Raw genomic sequence first — 19,245 nt, 5'->3', positions numbered from 1 at the left:
TTACTGCAACCGGCAGCAGACCCCTATTACCTCCTAGGAACCGACCGCGTGCTCCTGAACGTTTGAGTTATATACCACATACTTCGCCGCCGTAGCGGTCACTCAAATATTCTTATAAATGACAGATAGTGGAGTTCATCACGGCTATATCTACATACACAGGGGAGTCATTTATTTTTCTCTGTATCCCGAAAGATACTCCTATAGTTATTCAATATCCCTTAGATATCCCGAATCAGTTTCTCTCCTTGTCCGACTCGATGCGGAACCACTGGGAACAATAGTAGTGGGTCGGTGGAACCAAAATGCAATCGTCCGTAGTGATCTCTGTAGTCTTCGACGAGGCCACCATCTCCTCAGTCTTTGCCTAAATTTAAGAACAATCCACAACGTGGAGATGAGAATAGCAGCGCTAGGAAGGGCCACAATCCAGAACAAGGTCTGGTTGAATGTGCCGTCTCGGATGTCAATACTATTCATGCCGAGGTAGGAGGTCACGAACGACAGAGGCAGAAAGATGACCGTCACAACCGTGAAGATGGTGATTGCTTTACTATTCGACTCTTTGCGCACCTCGATCATAGACCGTAGCTGTTGAAGGTGGTCAATTGAGATGGAATGTGTGAGGCAGAAAGCACAACTTACCAGCGTAGATGTTCTGCGAGCCATATCCTCGAGCTCATCCAAATCACTTTTCATTTTTTTGATCACCCTGCGGCCTTGGCGGATGCTTGACAGGTTGACTTGGTTACTGAAATGTCTAACACCGGTCCACACCCTACGAAGCTTGTTAAGGACCTCCAGCTGCTGGTCCAGTACGGTGTGGACAATATTCAGCTCTTCTCGGAGTCGTTGTATTTCGTCAAAGATTTCAGCGTTTGGAGATGTGCGAACTTGTAGTTCCTGTTACTAGTCAGCTAGTGTAATGGTGAGTAGCATACAGGCCTGCCATTCGTACCAGACCCAGGATATACTGTCGATAGATCTGCAGAAGATTGAACCCATCTGACGAGGATATCCCTTTCGGATTCTCATTCGGTATCCGCACCAGGCGCTCCGCGACCATGGTCATGATGTTCTGGGCATTGACGCGTCGGAAAACTTTGGCTTCGCTGAAGTCGCCAGCATGGATCATTGAAATGAGCTGATATTCGGCAAACTTAAGAGATTTCAAGATTTTTCTCGCGTGGCGTTGGAGAAGACCCCATTCTGGTCGATGCTCATCCGGCACCTGACTGCAAATGCAGACGTATATTATCATGGGGTTGAAGGCATCGACCAAGGCCTTAGGAAGGTAGAAGGTCCGGGATTGCTCATCACCGCCTGAGACCCGAGCGTGAATCTGCCTGATCTGTTTGAGAAATGAGGATATACGATCGCCAATTCTGTCGAGATAGGCATCGCTAAACTAGTTGAAGGATTAGACTTTCCCCCATCTGAGAAGAAGAATGAACAACTCACGTAGCTGGATGTCATTGCTAGCAATGCGCCGTAAAATTTCTCGATCAACCAATATTGATAGATATTATGATGCTGTGCAGGTACGAACGCATCCAGAATCTCAATCGCGTTAGTGATCACCGTTAGCTTTTTCCGCGTTGACCTTTTCCTAGCAGATCTTTCCATTGTTGAAGACCGGTCTAGAAGAGTGCGAGCGACTTCCATCTCGGCAAAGACTTCTCTCCTTGAACACCTAGAAAGTGAGTCCAAAATGTTGTTTTCTTGCTTGTGCTTCAGGAGATACAGTGTTGCCTCTGCCTCTCGTTCTTCCAATATAGCGCGAATAGCCCTATCCGCATCTTTGCGCCCAAACGTTGACGCACCTGTCTCCATTGGGGTAGGCGGTAGATCATCGCTTCCTGCAACCTCCCAGGCAAATATCGGGCACACTGGTGTTGTCTCCGTTCCATTGTCTGGCTGCGGGTCTGCTGCAGGCTCCTCTGGGCTTGATTGTTGTGATAATGAGTTTTGCCTGATAGGCTCATCCGAGCTAGTTGTTGAAAATGAAAGCCGAGAATCGCTTGAGGTTCTTCCAACAGGGAAAAAATGGTCTGCAAAGTCATCGGGGGAGGGTCTCTCAGTAGGGATACTATCCTCAACAAAGCTCTGGGAGTCAGTAGATCTTCGAGGTAGGCTTAGAACTCCGCCAGATTGTTCGCCAGTTGCTGTGTGAAAGTTTGTATCCGAATTGAGAGCAGGGCGTCGCCAGAGAACCAGAGCCATATGTGACGACGGCTCAGGCTGCTGCAATGCGCTTGTCGTTAAAACGGGCTCACTCGCAACATCCTCGATATTTTGATCGCTGACGGATTCGTTGGACTCGCCAGGAGTCTGAGAGCCTACATCCCGGGCCAAGGCGTCATGTGAAGATGTCCTAGGGTACTCTATTCGATAGGATGTGTCGATTCTTTCCGGAGGCATTGGAGTAAATAAAAATGTCTGGGCTGCAGTATTGGCGGAATTCTCGTCGTCGGGAAAAGGCCTTGGGTACCTATAGCGAAAGCGAGGCCTCGACATTCGTCCAGTAGTCCCGGGTCTAGTAAGCTTGAGCTCAACCGTGCATCCAGGAATGATCTTTTCGTCCCAATCTGCAGGCGTGATGGGCCCATCCGGACCATTCAATATATAGTCCCCATTAGTATAAGCATGCCGAGACTCATAGCTCTTCTGCATCTTTGTATCAACCACGGAGTGCATTTTCTGTTCGAGTCAGGCTTTTTAGTGTGCGTCCCAGCGCAAAAAGAGCAAGGGTGATCATACTTGCCAGGTTCCACCAACACGCCAGGGGATGCTCAGTTCAAAACCATCCAAATCTTTCAAACGAATTGGTTTCTTGTCGCTTTGCCACGCATGTCGTTTTACGACATCGGTATGGGATTGGCGTATTAAGTCGCTGTCCTCTCTATGTCCATTGTTGATGGAAGCTGAATGTCGAATGAGAATGTCGTCGGGTGTTGTATTTGAGGCATAATTCATAAACGATCTTCTTCTCATCCTGTTGTCTGTAGAGGCCGTGTCAGTCTATCTGTACAGATGTTTGAGGAAGCTGTGCAACCTTCAAAGACGGACTCACCGTAGTTTGTTGATCGAGGAGAGTATGACCTCCGTCTGGGGTCAGATTGGGCCCTACTATACTCCCGCGATGGACGCAAATGATGAGGCATAGTCCGCCGGGGCTTCTCCACGATGTGGATTGTTATATCTTTTTCAGAATAGAGCACAGCCTCTGACCAGTTCTCTTCCGAGATAAGCTCATTCCCAAGCCGTAGCTCGTACTCGTCGCTCCAGGAGCCGTTCATGAAGGAAGCCAACACTGTCTCGTCTTTCTCAACTGTGCTAAACATGGTGACAAACTCCTATGTTACTGAATGAGTCGTTGCCTTGAAATATAAGTTTGAAACTCAATATGGAGACTCACCAGCCATGTCTTACAGCTTCGTTTTGGCAGAAAGTACTGTTTCCCTTCGAAGTCGATCAATCGGATCTGGGTCATTGCACCCGCTTTGGCCTTTTCAAGGGAAACATACTCCCCTCCAATATGATCAAGGCTGTTCGGACCCATGCTTAGGATCAAATCTAGAGATTGGTCAAATTTGGTCAAATTTGGCTAACCCTGATCAATCCGTACATACCTTCATTGACTAGAAGCACCCATGTCTGGGGCACATGAAGCACATCCGGCACCTCTCGAACTTTACAAACAACTTGATCTGCATCTCGCTGCCCAGTCGACTGGAAAGAATAATGATACTGAAGAAGACTTCTGACCGGGTGTATCGGTTCCGCGGAAGTGGGGTCTTGGACACGCAGTGGCTCGAGAGTGAAGTACGGAAAAGCTAAGAATACAATCGATGCCAATTCTTGTACTAACAATCCTTCTGGATCCTCATCCCTGGCAACGAAGCTTAACGCCGTCGGATCGAGAAACCTCCCGTGCACGTATAACTTTTCATTTCGTTGCCGGAGGTATCTGAATGCTGAGCGGATAATTGTGCTGGTCACTTCTGGAATCTTTTGCTGACGCAGAGCTTCCAGCTTGAATGTTTTAGTCGAATCTTTGGTAATATCAGCGGGGACCACACCTCAAAGAACTCGAGGTCCATGTAACTACTTTCAATGTGACTGTTTGTACTTGTTTAGTAAGGGCCCTCGTCGACAAAACGAAGGAAAGTATGAAATTAAACATACACCCATCGAATCTCTGTCTCAGATGAGGCCGGTTTCCCCTCGTAAGTCAGAATCGCTCGGTCATGCAAGTAATCCTCAGAGCGAGGGATCAGTCGTGATTGGACAATACGATAAGTCTCCAGAGAAGCTTTTTCATCTTGATTAAACAAGGATTGATGCGTGAACACCTTGCGTCCGAGCCAGTTCTGTTCTTTATCTCCGCGGTTGTCAATAGAGCGAGAGGGACGTACACCGATAATGTGGTGGACTACCTCGACATCAGAGTCATCCGCAAGTTCTTCGTAGATTTTTAATTGTGGCCTTAGCCTGGCATTTGGAGTCGGGTCTATGGAAATATCCCGTCCTCTTAATTGGTTCCATCGACGATTTGGAGATGAGCTACGAAGAAATGGCCTTGAGAAATTAGAGGCAGCCGTATGATGGCGCGTATCGGAGTGATCCAGGAGACTCGGTTGGGGTCTGTAACTACGCCGTGGTGGAACTATTGGTCGACTTATTTCTCGACGTCTTGCTCGTGTTCTTGCTCCAAGAGGAACGAACACTTCCACTTCCGATCCGGTCGCTGATGATTCCGAGGACAAGTCTGGCGACGCAAAAGCCACCCTGGCATCTCTCTGCGGACGAGATCGTACATAGCTTTGGACTGACCTGGAGGAGGAGTCAGAAGCAGAGTCAAAAGCGGAGTTAGAAGCGGAGTTATGGCCTTCTGACTCGTTTGTTGATAAGTCGGCACCCGAGTCGTTATTCATCACTACAGAAGCAGCAGTTAAAAGAACTGTCGCGGCCAAACGATACACTCAGTACACGAGGCAAGGACTTTGCAGTTCTTCAACCGGAGAGTGTCGAAAGCGCTAGGTTGAGAGTGGCTGAGTTTTCACCCCGCGACTGCATTGGCCGAGCTGACAGATCTATGTAGGCTCATTCAAGTCTCACGGCTGATTGGATGGGTATCCTTACTCACAAGCCTTGGTTGCCAACTTTGGACCCTGTTATACTGGTAACTGTCAGTGTCTGAAAGAGGAAGAGGAAAGCTAGCGAGCTGAATCGGCCTCTGTTTCCCAAGACTTGTTGAACACCAAAGAATACGAAGCAATTCTGCCCCCACAATCTAAAAAGCGGGGTTGGGATTCTTTACGAAGCCTTTTACCTGGACAAGTACATTTAACTACAATTTATCCTAACTATTTAAGGCATTCTAATACCTATAATTGACACTGTTTAGAGCTAAAAAAATGATAGATTCTACCCTTGTATACGTCAAAACAAAGTCAATCCTATGAAATTTTCAATGGCAAACTATCCTATCTAAATCCAAGTACTATGGTGCCTGAAAGAGGGGCTTTGTCACAGTAAATATGTCACATCAGTAGCTTACCATACTAATTTTGGGGGCCCCGGGGGTGCTCCCAGGCCTCCAGGTCTGATAACATGTCCCCATTCACAGCTCTTTACTGCAATAAAGACTATAGCTCCAAATTCCATCACCTACGCAAAATTCACCCTTGTGTCCAACACCCAAGCAGAACATGTCCACTCAACTCGACGCCGCCTCTATCGCCCGTATCTCCTTACACGACCCCAACCACTTCGGCATCCAGCACTCCCAAACCATCCACCGCCTGGCGCTCCTACAGCACTGGAACATTCCCACTGACTCCAAGGTCCTGGAACTAGGATGCGGGCAAGGAGACTGCACGACTGTCCTTGCTAATGCTGTGGGCGAGCAGGGAAGAGTGGTAGCAGTCGATCCAGCGGAATCGGATTATGGTGAGTCCTCTAGCTTTTCTGACCCTACTACCTGTCCTGTGTGAGCGGAAAGCAGCCAACTGATAGCTCCTACAGGTTCCCCGTATACTCTCGGCCAAGCACAGGGTCACATCTCGCAAGGCCCGCTAGGTGGGCGCATCACTTGGGTCCAACAAACTCCCCTGGACTACCTCTCCTTCCTCTCTTCCACCTCGTCGCCTGCTAGCGAAAGTAAGGCTTTCGACGCGACAGTGCTCGCCCATTCCCTATGGTACTTCGCCTCCCCCTCGCTCATCCTTTCCACCTTCCGTGCCCTCAAGCAGCACAGCAAGCGTCTCCTCCTTGCGGAGTGGTCGTTAGTAGCGACACACCCCTCTGCGCAGCCTCACGTATTAGCTGCGCTCACCCAGGCAGCGCTGGAGTGTCGAAAGTCCGAGGACAGCGAATCGAACGTCCGCACAGTGCTGTCTCCAAAGCGGCTTACCGAGCTGGCCGTGGCTGCTGGGTGGCAGCTGGAGAGTGAGACCCTCGTGCAGGGTGGGGAGGAGTTGTCGGACGGAAAATGGGAAGTTTCTGCTTGTCTTGATTCCTCTTTCGAAAGGGAAGTGGAGGAGCAAGTGAGTGATGAGAGGGAACGGGCGGTGGTTCTTGCGTCACGGGATGCGTGTGAGGCGAGCTTGGAGGGTATACAGGGGGGTCGGAAAGGAGTCAGGTCCATGGATGTTTGGGTTGCTAGTTTCGTCTGATTGGGCAAACTGAGTGTTTCCTAGCCCTCTTCCAAGCCCAATCTCTTAATCGAGGGTGTTAAATATCCTGAAAGTTTGAACAACGTAAATTGAGATTTGCGGTGTAGAAAAATATGTCCTGCGGCTTGCGGATGCGGCCGCAGACTGACCTTCACGGGTCAAATATCAACGGCTTTGCGAATAGAAGCCATTTTTCGTCGTCAATGGATATGGAATGACAGTGGTTTGCTCTTCCCAATGCGTTGATTTGGATATGCAGTGGAAAGGTCACTCGAGCCACCGGTAGAAACCTACAAGGGCCGGCGGGCGCGGCACGGCCCGAAGCATGGTGGCAGTAGAGTTGTCCATGGGCTTCAGTGCGACGCCCAGACCGATCACGGTGAGCGGCTTAAAACAGCGTCAAAAGCGGGTTCTGGCCTCCCATTCACGGTATCATTGTTATTTGTAGCCCTGATTACTTTGTAGTTCTATATAGCCAAAATAGAAAATGCTAGCAAAATTATGCTAGCGTAGAACTACTAGCGTAAATGGACCAGGATATAGGACTGAAACTTTTTCTATCCCATCCATAGGAGTTGGCAAGGACTAATCAAGCATATTATATAGATAAAACTCTAGGGGTTATACTATATACCAAGTCGTAGGACAAGGACAAACCACGAAGAAGCCATGGTTTGACGCCTTCGAATCCCCCTTTTTTATGGAAACTTTTACTAAATTTCATACTGTAATAGAGAAGACTGACAAGAAGTCGCTATATTAGTCAAACTCTTAGGATATCTAGATGCTTGCAGGTGCGTAGATCACAGTTAAGAGATTAATATTAAGAAAGTTAGCTTAGCTTGAATATAAAGCATCGGAGAGAAAGGAATAAAGCACTATTATCCGAATTCACTCACACAATAGAGCTCATACTTGAAAGTGTAAAAACTGTCAATTCTTTCCGCTTGCGACAGCTGGCGAAAGGTTTGCCTTCTCGATGGCCGTTTTCTCCATGATACTCTCTCATCACAGCGGTTTCGAAGTGGCATCTCTTCGGACTTTATAAACCACTGAAAGAATGAGTATGGACCCGATGAATTCCAGGTTATCTTGTGGGTGTCATTTCGAGCCCCGAGGTTAACATTTGCAGTATCGCGTAGGTATCGGAGCTCAGACACCGATGAAGCTCGGAACTTGGAGTTCGTCTGGAAAATCGAATTGCTGTTACACTGCAATTTAAAGTTATTAATGCCCAGGCTCGGGCCTGATCAGCCGGGCCGCCTTCTTTTTTTGTTCGAAAATTCTGGTCTGGCATGTTGCAGAATGTGAAGGCAACTGGCCTTCGGGATTACCATCTCAGTCCAAGAGCTCACTACTTCTATCGCGCGTTAACCTTGGATTTGTGCTATTAAAGAAATTGTGAAATTACAAAAATTTAGAAAAATTAATGTACTCTTTTTTTTCTTATTATTATTATTATTATTTTTTGGTGTGTACCCGTCGAGGATGAACTCCGAGTTCACTGGAATCTGATCAGTCTTGTCTGAATAAACAGTCTAGATCAATAATGAATCATTAATCTCCCCAGATCGACAAAAATATCAGGCGGATCGAAATGAATAAAATCCCCGCTTCCTCGGGTCTATTGACACCCAAATCCGGACGGGTGTCCCCTCATACTATTCGCTCAATCACAATAACCCAACCCATATACTTCACGTTGCTTTATTCAACTTCTTTCATCTTCTTTCATCTTATTATTGTAAGTTCTTTAGTCAAATTCAATGCTAATCCAATGGATAGGTTTCTTTGCCTGTCGCAGACATGGCAAGGCCTGGTCACCCCAGCCGCGAATTTTGCCTCTGCGGCCCATACATTCTTGGGAAATAGTACATGACTTTACTCACGGCATGATGTCTTGAGCTCTGAATCAACCTCCTGATTCTCACTATTCGGATCTCAATAAGACATCGCTGCTCAATCACCTCCCCTGACTGGGTATACATCCTATATCGAGAGAGGATGGTTTCAACGCATTCTTCTCTCTTTCATCCTATCTCCTCGTTCACTTGATGAGTTTGCAGGAGAACAAGAGGCTCACTTGACCGACATATTCTTTTTAATCTTTGTTTTACATCCATTGCCGTCATGGATATTTACCCAAGACTCCCGCAGGCTGTGGTTCTGCCAATTCTATCTTCGTTCTCCATTGTTCTGGCTATTCCCCCATTAATTCTGCATGAAAAGAACCGCAATTTCCCTGCTACCAGTCTGATCTTCTGGTCAATTCTCCTCAACTTGTTCAATATCATCAATTCTCTCATCTGGCCCACAGACGACGTAGAGTCGTGGTGGGACGGGGCTGGTCTCTGTGATATCGAGGTCAAATTTATGACTGCTGGCTATGTGGGCATCCCAGGAAGCCTAGTATGCATCTTTCGAAGTCTTGCACTCGTACTAGATACAGATCGGGCCACCTTAGTCCCGAGCAAAGGTCAACGCTGGCGCAATCAGTTCGTGGAGATTCTATTCTGTGTGGTCGTTCCAGTCATCGCAATGATCACACATATCATCTGGCAAAAGAGTCGATACTTGCTATTTGCCATCTCGGGATGTGTGAACAACTTCGACGAGAGTTGGGTCAGTCTCGTCTTTGCATGGATCTGGCCGCCGATTATCTGCCTTATTGCAGCATACTATTGCTGTAAGTATATACCCCCAACTTCACGCAACCATCCCCCATTAACTAAACAATCCAGGCCTGGTCCTCATCCGTGTACACAAGTACCGAAGCGACTTTGCAAACATCATCCGCGCCTCCAGCAGCAATCTCAGCAAATCCCGCTTCCTCCGCCTCTTCTTCCTTGCTCTATCAATGCTCGTCTGTATCCTCCCACTACAAGGCTACGTTGTCTACAGCGACATAGTCCTCTCCCTCCCATGGCACTCCTACTCCTGGCACAATATCCACAGAGGAAATGAATGGAACACCATCGTCAAATACCCCATCGATGGCACCGTCTTCTTCGACCGCTGGACCCCCGTCGCATCAGGCTTCATGATCTTCATCTTCTTCGGCTTCGGCCGCGACGCAACGCGCATGTACAGCACAGTCTTCTGGTACTTCGGATTGAGCTCCTGCTTCCCGAGCATCGAGCCTCCAACAAGTACACACACCCCGTCTCGCGGACACGCCTCAACAGCCACAACACTTGTCGGCACCATCAGCTCCCGTGCCAGATCGCTGTTCTCCCGCCAGAAAGAATCTGTCGCTACGTTTGTCTCGACACATGGCACTTACAACGACCTTGAGAAGGGGACCTCTTCGCGCTTGTCCCATCATAGCTCCTGCATACCGCCCAAAAAGTCTCGATGGAGTAGTTTGCCCTGGTCACTCTTTAACAGACGTCACAATCGTCAGGATATCGATGGGACTCTGTTGACTGACCTGCCCGGCCCTTCACAGACTGTTTGCACTAATGCTTGGGCTAGTCGTCGTGAGAGTCGGGATTTGTCCAGTGGGCCTTGTTCACCGGAAATTAATAGGGATTTCATTCATGTGCGGCAGGTTATTAGCCAACAGAGTGAGGTTAGGGCTCACGTCTAGTGGATCTGTTCTTCTTCCGGATTGTATCTGGGGTTTGTTACGGTTTTCTGATTTGCGTTGGTCTGGAATCATGGGATTCTGCTGTACATCGGAGTAGTACTTAAGTATCATAACACATAATTCGTCGCGGAGTCCAGTGGCTCTCGTGCAAAATGAACAGAAAGTGAATTAATATGTTAGAGGGTGTTTATTCGTAGATTCAATGGTTACCGATATACATGCAAGACTAATGAAGAACCTTCCAAATATATATTGGGATTAGTCTCGCAAGAAAAATAGACACTACGAAGATCGAATCTATTCACTACAAACGAAGTGTATTCAGGGTATAATCGTACAATATAATCACACCACAAAGGAGGATTTTCTCAGCCCTACCAGCCCCAAAATGAAACTAGCAACAAATTCAAATTGATACAGAGTGCGACCAAGCCATTTAGTGAGACTCGTCGCCGTGGCTGCCGTTATCGGGACGCTTAAGGACCTCAAGGTTGCCTAGAAAAGCGTTAGATCGAACCTTGAGTTTTAAATTGTTCCCAGAGAGTGTGAGCAAATTGAGAAAACGGGGGATCGACATACGCTGCACGACATTCAAAGAGGACCGGGTATGGCCCTCGGCATCTTCCCAAGTGGTCATCTTGGCATCACCTTCGACGTACAGAAGAGTTCTGCAGGAAGAAAGTTAGCTCATCTGTATCAAACTAAAGCTCAAGTTGCTGCATTGGTGCGAGTGGATAGGAGGCAATTGGGACAATCCAATATCCCAACCCCTATTGCTCCACAAACACGACTCCAAGGACTGAAGTCTTATCCGAAGGTGCGTCGCCGACTACCAAAACCACGTCATCTCCAAACAGGCACGATCCCTATACAGTCTTCAAGCGCGAGCATGAGCGCAAGCTCTCGCTCTCCATTTGTATAGACTGCCTGCCGGATCCAAAAGGCATATAGCAACACCACACCCAAAGACAAGACGCCATCCAAATGCGCCATATTATCGCGCATAATCCAGCAATGTAGCAAGAGTATCGACTTACCCCTTCTGCAAGCCAAGGACGAAATCGCGCTGGGGGCCCTCGGGGACGAAGTTGGTGATGCGCCACCAGCTTGTCTGGCGGTTGTCGCGGTTGCCGTGAGATGTGGCGATGTTGTACTTGATGATCTCCTGGCCGGAGGAGGTGGCCTGGAGCTCGGGCTCTGCACCGAGACGGCCGGTGAGGGTCAGACGGGCGACGGAGTGAGCGGGCGAGGAACTGAAGGCGCGGGCGGTCTGGGGGGCACCAGCCATGCGCATGGCTGGGCGCAGAGAGGAGAAAAAGGCGGACATGGTTGGATGGAGGATGTTGATTATGGATTATAGTCAGGATGGATTGGGATTTGTTTTGGCACGATTGTTGATAAGTGTCGATCACGACACGTGATCTGGGGGCTACCGCTTTCGGACGTGATATGCCATCATCGAGTTCATAGAGTTGGATATTATTATTTAGTACTTAGTTTCAAGAGATTTCGGTTGCAATTGATATGAAACTGAAATTGGATACTCCGTGGTCATTTTGGCGAGGCTCATAAGCTCATGCTAGAGAGCTACCTATACCCCGGAATCCCCCCTATCCATGTTGTAGGGCATCGGGTGCCGACAGCTATGAGCTCCAGAATTATAAATCCAACGTATCAAGTCCCGAGTCAAGTAAAAAGCAAGAAATAAAAAAAGAAAACACATGCAAATCAAACGAGCCTATTTTGTAACTATTATTTTGAAATCCTCTATACGCCAATGTTGAATGTCAGCAGGAACACGTCAGGGTATACAACATGAATTTTATTAAAAAAACTTGATAGAGCCTGATCATATCACAATTCATCACATCCGGCTGTCCCGCGAAGATATAATTGCACAGTAAAGGAGGCGCACCAAACTGGATATGGCAGCCGATAGGTAGATCGGCCAGGGCAAATCCAAGTGGAGCTGCACACTTGCAGGCCGAAGATAAATTAAGATGTCTGTTGTCTCAAACTCCTTACATCGCCAATTAGCGGCCCAACCACGTCGCTGCAGGGGCGTTTGCGAGGCATCAACAATGGCTAACTGGGTCTAGCCCTGCACGTATTGCAGGACAATGGTGAGATTGGTCAGGTCAAAGGTGAAGGTTTGATGAAATTGTTGAAATTGTCAAATTGGCCCAAACTTACTGAATAGATCGGCTACGATAGCCATAGCGGCGCCACCCGTGGAGAGTCTTTTATTCGGTGAACCCGTGAATATCAATGACGGTGAACTGTTATAAGCGATTGATATGACAGCTCACTCGGATCTGCAGTGTGTTGTTCAAGTACAACATAGGGAAAAAAAATTACAATAGTCCCAAGAGCCGACAAAAACACGTTTCATGGTTGAAGAGAAATAGTCGAAAAGACAATTAAGCCACAATATGGAGACTTTGGAATCTTCTCTCTTTCTCTTTGGTCCGTGCAAGCGATGCTAGTCCGAGATCTTTACTAGATCGACATTTTACTCCATTTTACTCGATCGGTGGAGACAAATTAGATAGCTCAGGTACACCCGCGTGGTAATATTCTCTGGGTAATATGAGTGTTCATGTTATTTTCTGCTTTTCTGCTGTGTTAAAAACTCAAATACATTTCCTGTTCGTTTATAGGGTGATTTAGGGCTGCGTTTGTTGTCCTTTTTTTTTCCCTTATGCCTCCCTAACGCCACCTCAATTATATTTCTTTTTTTTTTAATTCAATTGTGTTATTATTACTCATGTACCCCCGTCTGCATTGATTTCGCGTGTGAATCGTGTGACTAACATCGTGGGATTATGAGGCGTGTTGGTCTATAACCAAAGACATCTCTCTACGGAGATTGCATTTTGCTTTAGAAGTCTGTCAAGATGCGGTGGTCTTCAATATTCACCTTAATAGTGTCCCTGTTACTACTAGGGACATTGGCAGCGCCCGTTTTGGGCCCAGGACGACGCGATGTTGAAGTTGCGAACCTTCAGGTCAGACAGGCAAAAGAAACGGATCCTACGACTATAGAGAATACTGTCAACGAGGCAGAGACGACAACTCAAACAGATACATCAAAAGCAGCAACTGATGCGTCAACCACCGAAGCTACAACGACAGATGCTACTGCCTCAACTACTGGCTCAACTGCTGCTATAACACATCCCGCAACAAATGCCACGACGACTACTTCTGCCGCTTCCGCTACCTCTACAGTGCCATCACTCGACGGAACAACTGCATCTTCTCAGCAGGAAGCGGCAGACTCCACTAGGCCAACATATTCCGGTGGTCTGCCAATTAAACCGACAATCACGCCAGCATGGGGTGTTGGGGGATTCATACTAATAGCCCTCGGGGCTGTGCTGACTTTCATTGGTGTTCGCAAACAATGGTATTCACGTTCTGATTCTTTTATGATAACGGCATTTACTAACAAAGAAAAGGGTCCAAATCTTCCTCTCAACCGCATTCCTCAGCGCCTTAGGAGTTACCGTAAGTTTATACTGGGAAATAGTGACGAACAAAACTGATAACCATGAAGGTCCTGATTATCTATGTGATGAGCCCACCGGTAACCAACGCCGTGCAGGGTGGCTATCTCGTCGCTGTCTTCTTCACTGGCGCTGTGTTTGGTGGTCTATCGCTCGTTTTCAGAGAAATCTGCGAGGGACTGGGCTGTCTTCTGGGTGGTTTCTGCCTGAGCATGTGGTTCCTTGCCTTAGAATCTGGCGGTCTTCTTACTGAAAGTGGTCCCAAGGCTGGCATGATCATTGCCTTTACCGTTGGATTCTACTCCCTATCATTCAGTCATCATACACGGCCATACGGGCTGATCGGGTGCACCTCGTTCTCCGGTGCAACTGCCTTGGTCATTGGAATCGATTGCTACAGTAGAGCTGGACTGAAAGAGTTCTGGCTATATATCTGGGGTAAGGCAAACATTCTATTTTCAAAATTGTTCCTAGTTACTGACGGACCCAGGATTGAACCAAAATGTCTTCCCTCTCAGGACGGACACCTACCCCGTGACACGTGGTATCCGTGTTGAGCTCGCCGCGACTATAATTATTTCTGTCCTGGGAGTAATCTCCCAGGTCAGACTTTGGAATCTTATCAAGGAGCGCAGAGCTAAAGAAGAAGATTCCCGTCGGGCACATACCCGAAAGATCGAGGAAGAAGATGCCGAAGCCGGTCGCCGCCTCGAGGAAAAGAATATCCAAGAGCGCGCTGAATGGGAACTTATTTACGGAAACGGAAAGGCTGCAGATAGCAAAGCCGTCTCAGTTTCAGAGACTGCTGTCGGTGACTCGCGACGGGGCTCGGATGGGTTCGAGGCTTCTGACAACGATAAGGAGGGGGAGATAGAATTAAAGGAAATGCACAGCCCAGATGCTTCTGGTAGTTCCTCTGGTGGCGAGAAGAACCGCCACGGTGAAAACGATGCTCGTGAACTTGAGGCTGTGCCGGAGGAGGATCCCTCACAGCAGAGGCAGTCATGGGATGCAGATCACGGAAAGGGTGCAGAGAAGGAGGGTCATTCTGAAGGGAAAATACCGAGACCTTCTACACCTGTTGGTACTCATATCATTGGCGAGGGCAATGATGAATGCTCCGAGAACGGTGCTGACATCGGCTCGGAGGTTGGTACGCCGCGCTCAAAACGGTTCTCTGGAACAGAATTGCTGAAGCGGCTCTCTTTGCGGAGCGGCAATGGTGTGATGGCTATTTCAGAGTCTCAAGAGAATCTGGTGGATCATGACGATGACAATTCTTCTGTATTGGGAGTTGTGGATGATATCCATGAGATGAGCGACGGCTGTCCGAGTGTTATCTCAGATGCGGATGTTCATGATCGCGTTGAGAAAACGCAACCAACACAGCAAGAAACTAGCACCGCCGAGCTAGTTCCAGAGAAGGATTCGACAGATATGGCGGTCAAGTCGAATGATGGCGCACAAGCTGTCCCAGATACTGAACTCCATGTCGATACAGCCATAGTCCAAAAGGATACGGAGAAAGTAACCCCCGAAGAAACTACTGTCAGCCACAGTGCTCCGCAGGTGTCTTTCTTCGAGAGCACTGTTCCCGCTGGCACTCTTTTGGGGAAGTTTAGCATTTCCGAGGTGTCGGAGAAGCCCAAATCGCCGGAAACACCGCCAACAGTTGTTCAAGCAGACTTTCCAGATGCTCCAAGGAAGACCGATGAAGTCAAGCCCAAAGTTACATTGGAGTCGTCGCCTCTGAGAGATACAGGAGAGGATAAGGTGAAAGAGACCAATGAAGATCGACCTCCTATTGCCAAAACTATCAACCCGGAGTCCATCACAGAACCGACTACTATATCTTTGCCCGAGCTCAAGGTTGAACCAAAGATCAAAGTGCTCAAGAAACTGGATGCATCAACCGTCAAATGCATCCCCGAGCAAACCTCACGAGTGATCCATTCGTACCGCACGAACGAATGGGCCAAGCATCTCGCAGATGCCGAAACACCAGAGATGGAGCCAATTAAGTTTGAACCTGAACCCGAAGCAGAAAACGCAGAGGTTCACGAGACTGCAGCATTTGTTGATGTGGGCGGTCTTCTCCAGACGCCTCTTACCGCACAGCCACCACCAGTCGTGAACAGGCTTGAGTTTAATGATATGGACAATCAACAATCTGCCTATATCTCATCGATGCCCTCGCCAGATATTCCGCAATCCAAGACACGGACCAGTGCCCAAGGTCTCACCACAGCGAAGCTAGCGTTAACTCGCAATAACTCGACAGCTTCAGTCAACATTCCACGTTCAGCCTCTGGCCCGCTTCCAATTCAGGAATCGAGATTGAGGTCGATCCGCAATATATCGACTCCCCTGTTGACAATCACTACTCCCAACGAGCCCAAAGAAACGGAGCCATCACCACGCTGGAACGGACCACCTCCCCTCCTCGCAGTCCGTGAAAATATGGTTCGAAACCGCATGTCCTCAACATCTAACCGCTTCGATCCATGGGCCGCACGCAATATATCCCGCCAGTCCCTACCTGAAATGGCGCCCGTCATCTCCCCAATCTCACCACCGCTCTCCATCCCCGAAGAAAGAGAGGTAGAACACCAACAAGCCCTACCCAACGAGGATGATATCCCACTTTCCAAGCGGCGCGCCCTACTACAGCGCCAAACAATGCAGTCCCCTGCAGCCAGTCTTGCCAGCCTCGAGGCTCCCCAATTCCCTGTTTACTCCTCACCAGCTCCTGCCGAGCTGAACCGGTCTGCTTCAAGAATGGCAGCGTGGCGACAGTCTGTTCGCGAGGAAATTACCCAGAAGCGAGATCCTTTGGCCCTCCAGTCCCCACCCATCAGCGCGGCCAATTCCGTAGACCGCCCGCGCACATGGAACTCTGTTCAACAAATGCGGGAGGCCTCATCTGCTCAGCTGGGCGATGCCATTGCAGACGGTGTGCAGCGTGGAAACATGGCGGATCTACACCGTCAAGCAATGCGGCGTATGCAGGCTTCAGCAAATCGACAACTGTAGTGCCCAGTCATGGCTCATTTATTTTACTCGATACCCTTTGATTTGTGTTTTTCTTTTTAGTATATATATAACTAGGTGTTGTTATTACACGCCATTGTGAATGTGTCTTTTCCCACGACTTTATGAAGTATGGCGATATCTTATAGTCTCTGATAATGTATATTTCGAATTTATACCTAGAACTTCCTTTATATCTAGAACTTCCTAGAACTTCCAAGTAAAATTAAGACTTGGACTGAATTGAAACATCATAATAGGTACAATAGTACGTCTATTAGCGTTTGTTAGCGTACTAAACCCAATAAAGTCCCGATGAAACAAGGGACGATTAATCACAGTGAAACTACAAACGACTCGCATTTTATTTATTGGATGTGTATCCCTTTCGAGTCTCTGATATAAGAATTGTAGAAACCCTTTTTTTTATCTTTCCTATTCTATCTATTAAGCACAGATTTTGTATACGCCAAGCAAGCTTCTATAAGGACTTATAAAGGATTTCGCCTCAAAATTTCAGCTCCAACATATTCATCTTTTCTTTTTCATTTATTTTCTAATCTTATTCTTACACTCATTTATCGCATGTCCACAATATAGGGAACTTTTTCCTTGGCCGATCTCTCCATCTCCGCTCCAATTTCCCCCCTCTCCTTTCTCCCATCAAAACGGCGTCCTTAAAATCCCCCAGACCTCTATCGAGGGAGGAAGCTGCATTCTGCTATCCACGCCAACAATTGCTACAACCAGCCAATCGCGCCCAAGTGGAGTCAACTCCGTCATTCGTTCGCGCCCAGCGGCGACAGTGCGTTCCGATCACAGGCCCGCCGTCGCTCCTCCGCCCGCCAGCAGTCCGACTCGCAAACCCAGTCAACTACGTCCCACGAATAACCCCAATAAGTGTCCACCCACACCAATCCGACGAGAGCCTCCCACTCGGCTTCGGCCACTCACGCGACGCCCACCCCCTCCTTAGTGTCCCAGAGCGACGCCGCAGTCGTCTAACCCCATCCCCGACCAGCCTACTCGTCGAGCGCAGCCAGGGGGAAACAGAAAGTGGCCGGACTAGCATTGCCCTGCCCCCACGACACCGTCGCAGCGAAGACTTCGCCAGCGCAGAAATGGCGTTCGCGGGTAGTGCAGCGCGGGAAACCGAGAACCTGCGTCCTCCCGAAGCTGTCCATCTCACGCAGAACGGAACTCGTCAAAATGACCGTGCCCGATACGCACAGTCACAGACCTCCCTCCGCTCCCAGTCCCAGATCGCGTCGGTCCCATCCAATACCAATCTCCCGCACGCTGATGTCGCTGAAGAGCTTGCTTGGGGCCCGGCTCATCCCTGTTTCCCGCATATTAATCCCCATGTGCCTATTGGGTCGCGGGAGCACATGACGACGCGTGTGATTCGTATTCGACGCGATTGGATGATCAAGGGTGATTTGGCGCCGACGTTTTCGAATCTGTATCCTGAGATTCTGGATCCGTTGTTGTCAGAGCAAGAGTTTCGCAGGGTGATTTCTACCGTCAATGATGGGATTGTCAAGGCGTTTGATCCGTTTAGTTTTCGGAATTGGTTCGATGGCGTGATGGGCTTGTTGACTGGCTGGGTATGGGATGATCTCAATGCACCCGGGACAAAAAGCCAGTTGCAGAATGTCGAGACTTGGTTGGAGAATTGGAACCGTGAGGTCGGCGCCAAGGATGGTGTGCATATTTGGAGCTTGAGGAGAACGGCATATATGTCGCTTGATATTCAGATTCCTGATCCTAAGGTGGGCATTGTACCCAGCGAGGCACCTTCGGCTCCTAATACCAGGCCGAGTACTGGTATTGGGGCTGGATCTTGATGGAGTTTGTCGGGCGTATACGCCGTTTTCCTTTTGCTTTCTGATTGTACATCTTTGTGATTTGTTCCCTTTGTGGGCACCTCTGCATGATATCCATCCCGCGGCAGTTTTTTTGACACCGGATCTTTATATACCTTCGTCTTTTGAGGGTCTTTCATTTAATCATTTTGTGATTTGATACCTTTCTTTTATATTTTCTTCTGTCAGCTTCGTCTACATATCCCTGTTTATTCCCCCCCTACGGGCTACTTTACCCTTTCTTATTGTCATCTTGACCCTCTTTGTCCATACCTGGCTGTCACACTGCATTCTCGCATTTAGACTTATTACCATTGTGAAAAAAGAACCACATCACGGATTTGCTTTGTTTTCGCTTCAATGCTCACCAGTGTTGATGTTTAATAGAAGTTAAACAGCCCATGGTTTATATGATACTTATACATTGAGCATTTATGCAAGTCGGTATTTGCTTTGCCTGCATGACAAGCCTCTACGGCAGTTTCTATTACCCACCCTGACAATGCACACATTAGTTCGCACTGCATGCGGCTCATGGCGTCAAATTATGCAATGCATGAAATGCTTGTCCT

General features: G+C 48.3%; 5 protein-coding genes across 5 annotated transcripts; 3 read left to right on the top strand and 2 right to left on the bottom strand.

Annotated features, from left to right (window-relative positions):
• Nucleotides 1-235: 235 nt before the first annotated feature.
• PGRI_059490 (Mg2+ transporter protein, CorA-like/Zinc transport protein ZntB) lies at nt 236-5,079 on the bottom strand (the record flags this gene model as incomplete). The annotated part of the gene is made up of 13 exons (XM_040793662.1): nt 236-271; nt 382-591; nt 646-903; nt 959-1,408; nt 1,462-2,700; nt 2,761-3,002; nt 3,074-3,356; nt 3,419-3,576; nt 3,633-4,035; nt 4,083-4,122; nt 4,189-4,494; nt 4,837-4,939; nt 5,022-5,079. 13 exons carry the CDS (start codon nt 5,077-5,079, stop codon nt 236-238), a joined length of 3,786 nt encoding a protein of 1,261 aa, XP_040648517.1.
• Nucleotides 5,080-5,714: 635 nt separating this feature from the next.
• Nucleotides 5,715-6,680, top strand: PGRI_059480 (class I SAM-dependent methyltransferase; the record flags this gene model as incomplete). Its single annotated transcript, XM_040793661.1, has 2 exons — nt 5,715-5,955; nt 6,031-6,680. The coding sequence occupies 2 exons, from the start codon at nt 5,715-5,717 to the stop codon at nt 6,678-6,680; spliced, it is 891 nt and encodes a 296-aa protein (XP_040648516.1).
• A 2,130-nt stretch (nt 6,681-8,810) lies between these two features.
• Nucleotides 8,811-10,269, top strand: PGRI_059470 (pheromone receptor; the record flags this gene model as incomplete). Its single annotated transcript, XM_040793660.1, has 2 exons — nt 8,811-9,366; nt 9,422-10,269. 2 exons carry the CDS (start codon nt 8,811-8,813, stop codon nt 10,267-10,269), a joined length of 1,404 nt encoding a protein of 467 aa, XP_040648515.1.
• A 436-nt stretch (nt 10,270-10,705) lies between these two features.
• PGRI_059460 (single-stranded DNA-binding protein) lies at nt 10,706-11,596 on the bottom strand (the record flags this gene model as incomplete). Its single annotated transcript, XM_040793659.1, has 3 exons — nt 10,706-10,764; nt 10,849-10,937; nt 11,307-11,596. The coding sequence occupies 3 exons, from the start codon at nt 11,594-11,596 to the stop codon at nt 10,706-10,708; spliced, it is 438 nt and encodes a 145-aa protein (XP_040648514.1).
• A 1,570-nt stretch (nt 11,597-13,166) lies between these two features.
• PGRI_059450 (Golgin subfamily A member 7/ERF4) lies at nt 13,167-18,655 on the top strand (the record flags this gene model as incomplete). The annotated part of the gene is made up of 5 exons (XM_040793658.1): nt 13,167-13,678; nt 13,731-13,779; nt 13,829-14,216; nt 14,269-16,779; nt 17,559-18,655. 5 exons carry the CDS (start codon nt 13,167-13,169, stop codon nt 18,653-18,655), a joined length of 4,557 nt encoding a protein of 1,518 aa, XP_040648513.1.
• Nucleotides 18,656-19,245: the final 590 nt, after the last annotated feature.

This window comes from Penicillium griseofulvum (assembly GCF_001561935.1).
Source record: "Penicillium griseofulvum strain PG3 chromosome Unknown contig_95, whole genome shotgun sequence".
Lineage (NCBI taxonomy): Eukaryota > Fungi > Ascomycota > Eurotiomycetes > Eurotiales > Aspergillaceae > Penicillium > Penicillium griseofulvum.
The sequence above is the reverse complement of the archived record's forward strand: the minus strand, read 5'-3'. Positions and strand labels throughout refer to the sequence as shown.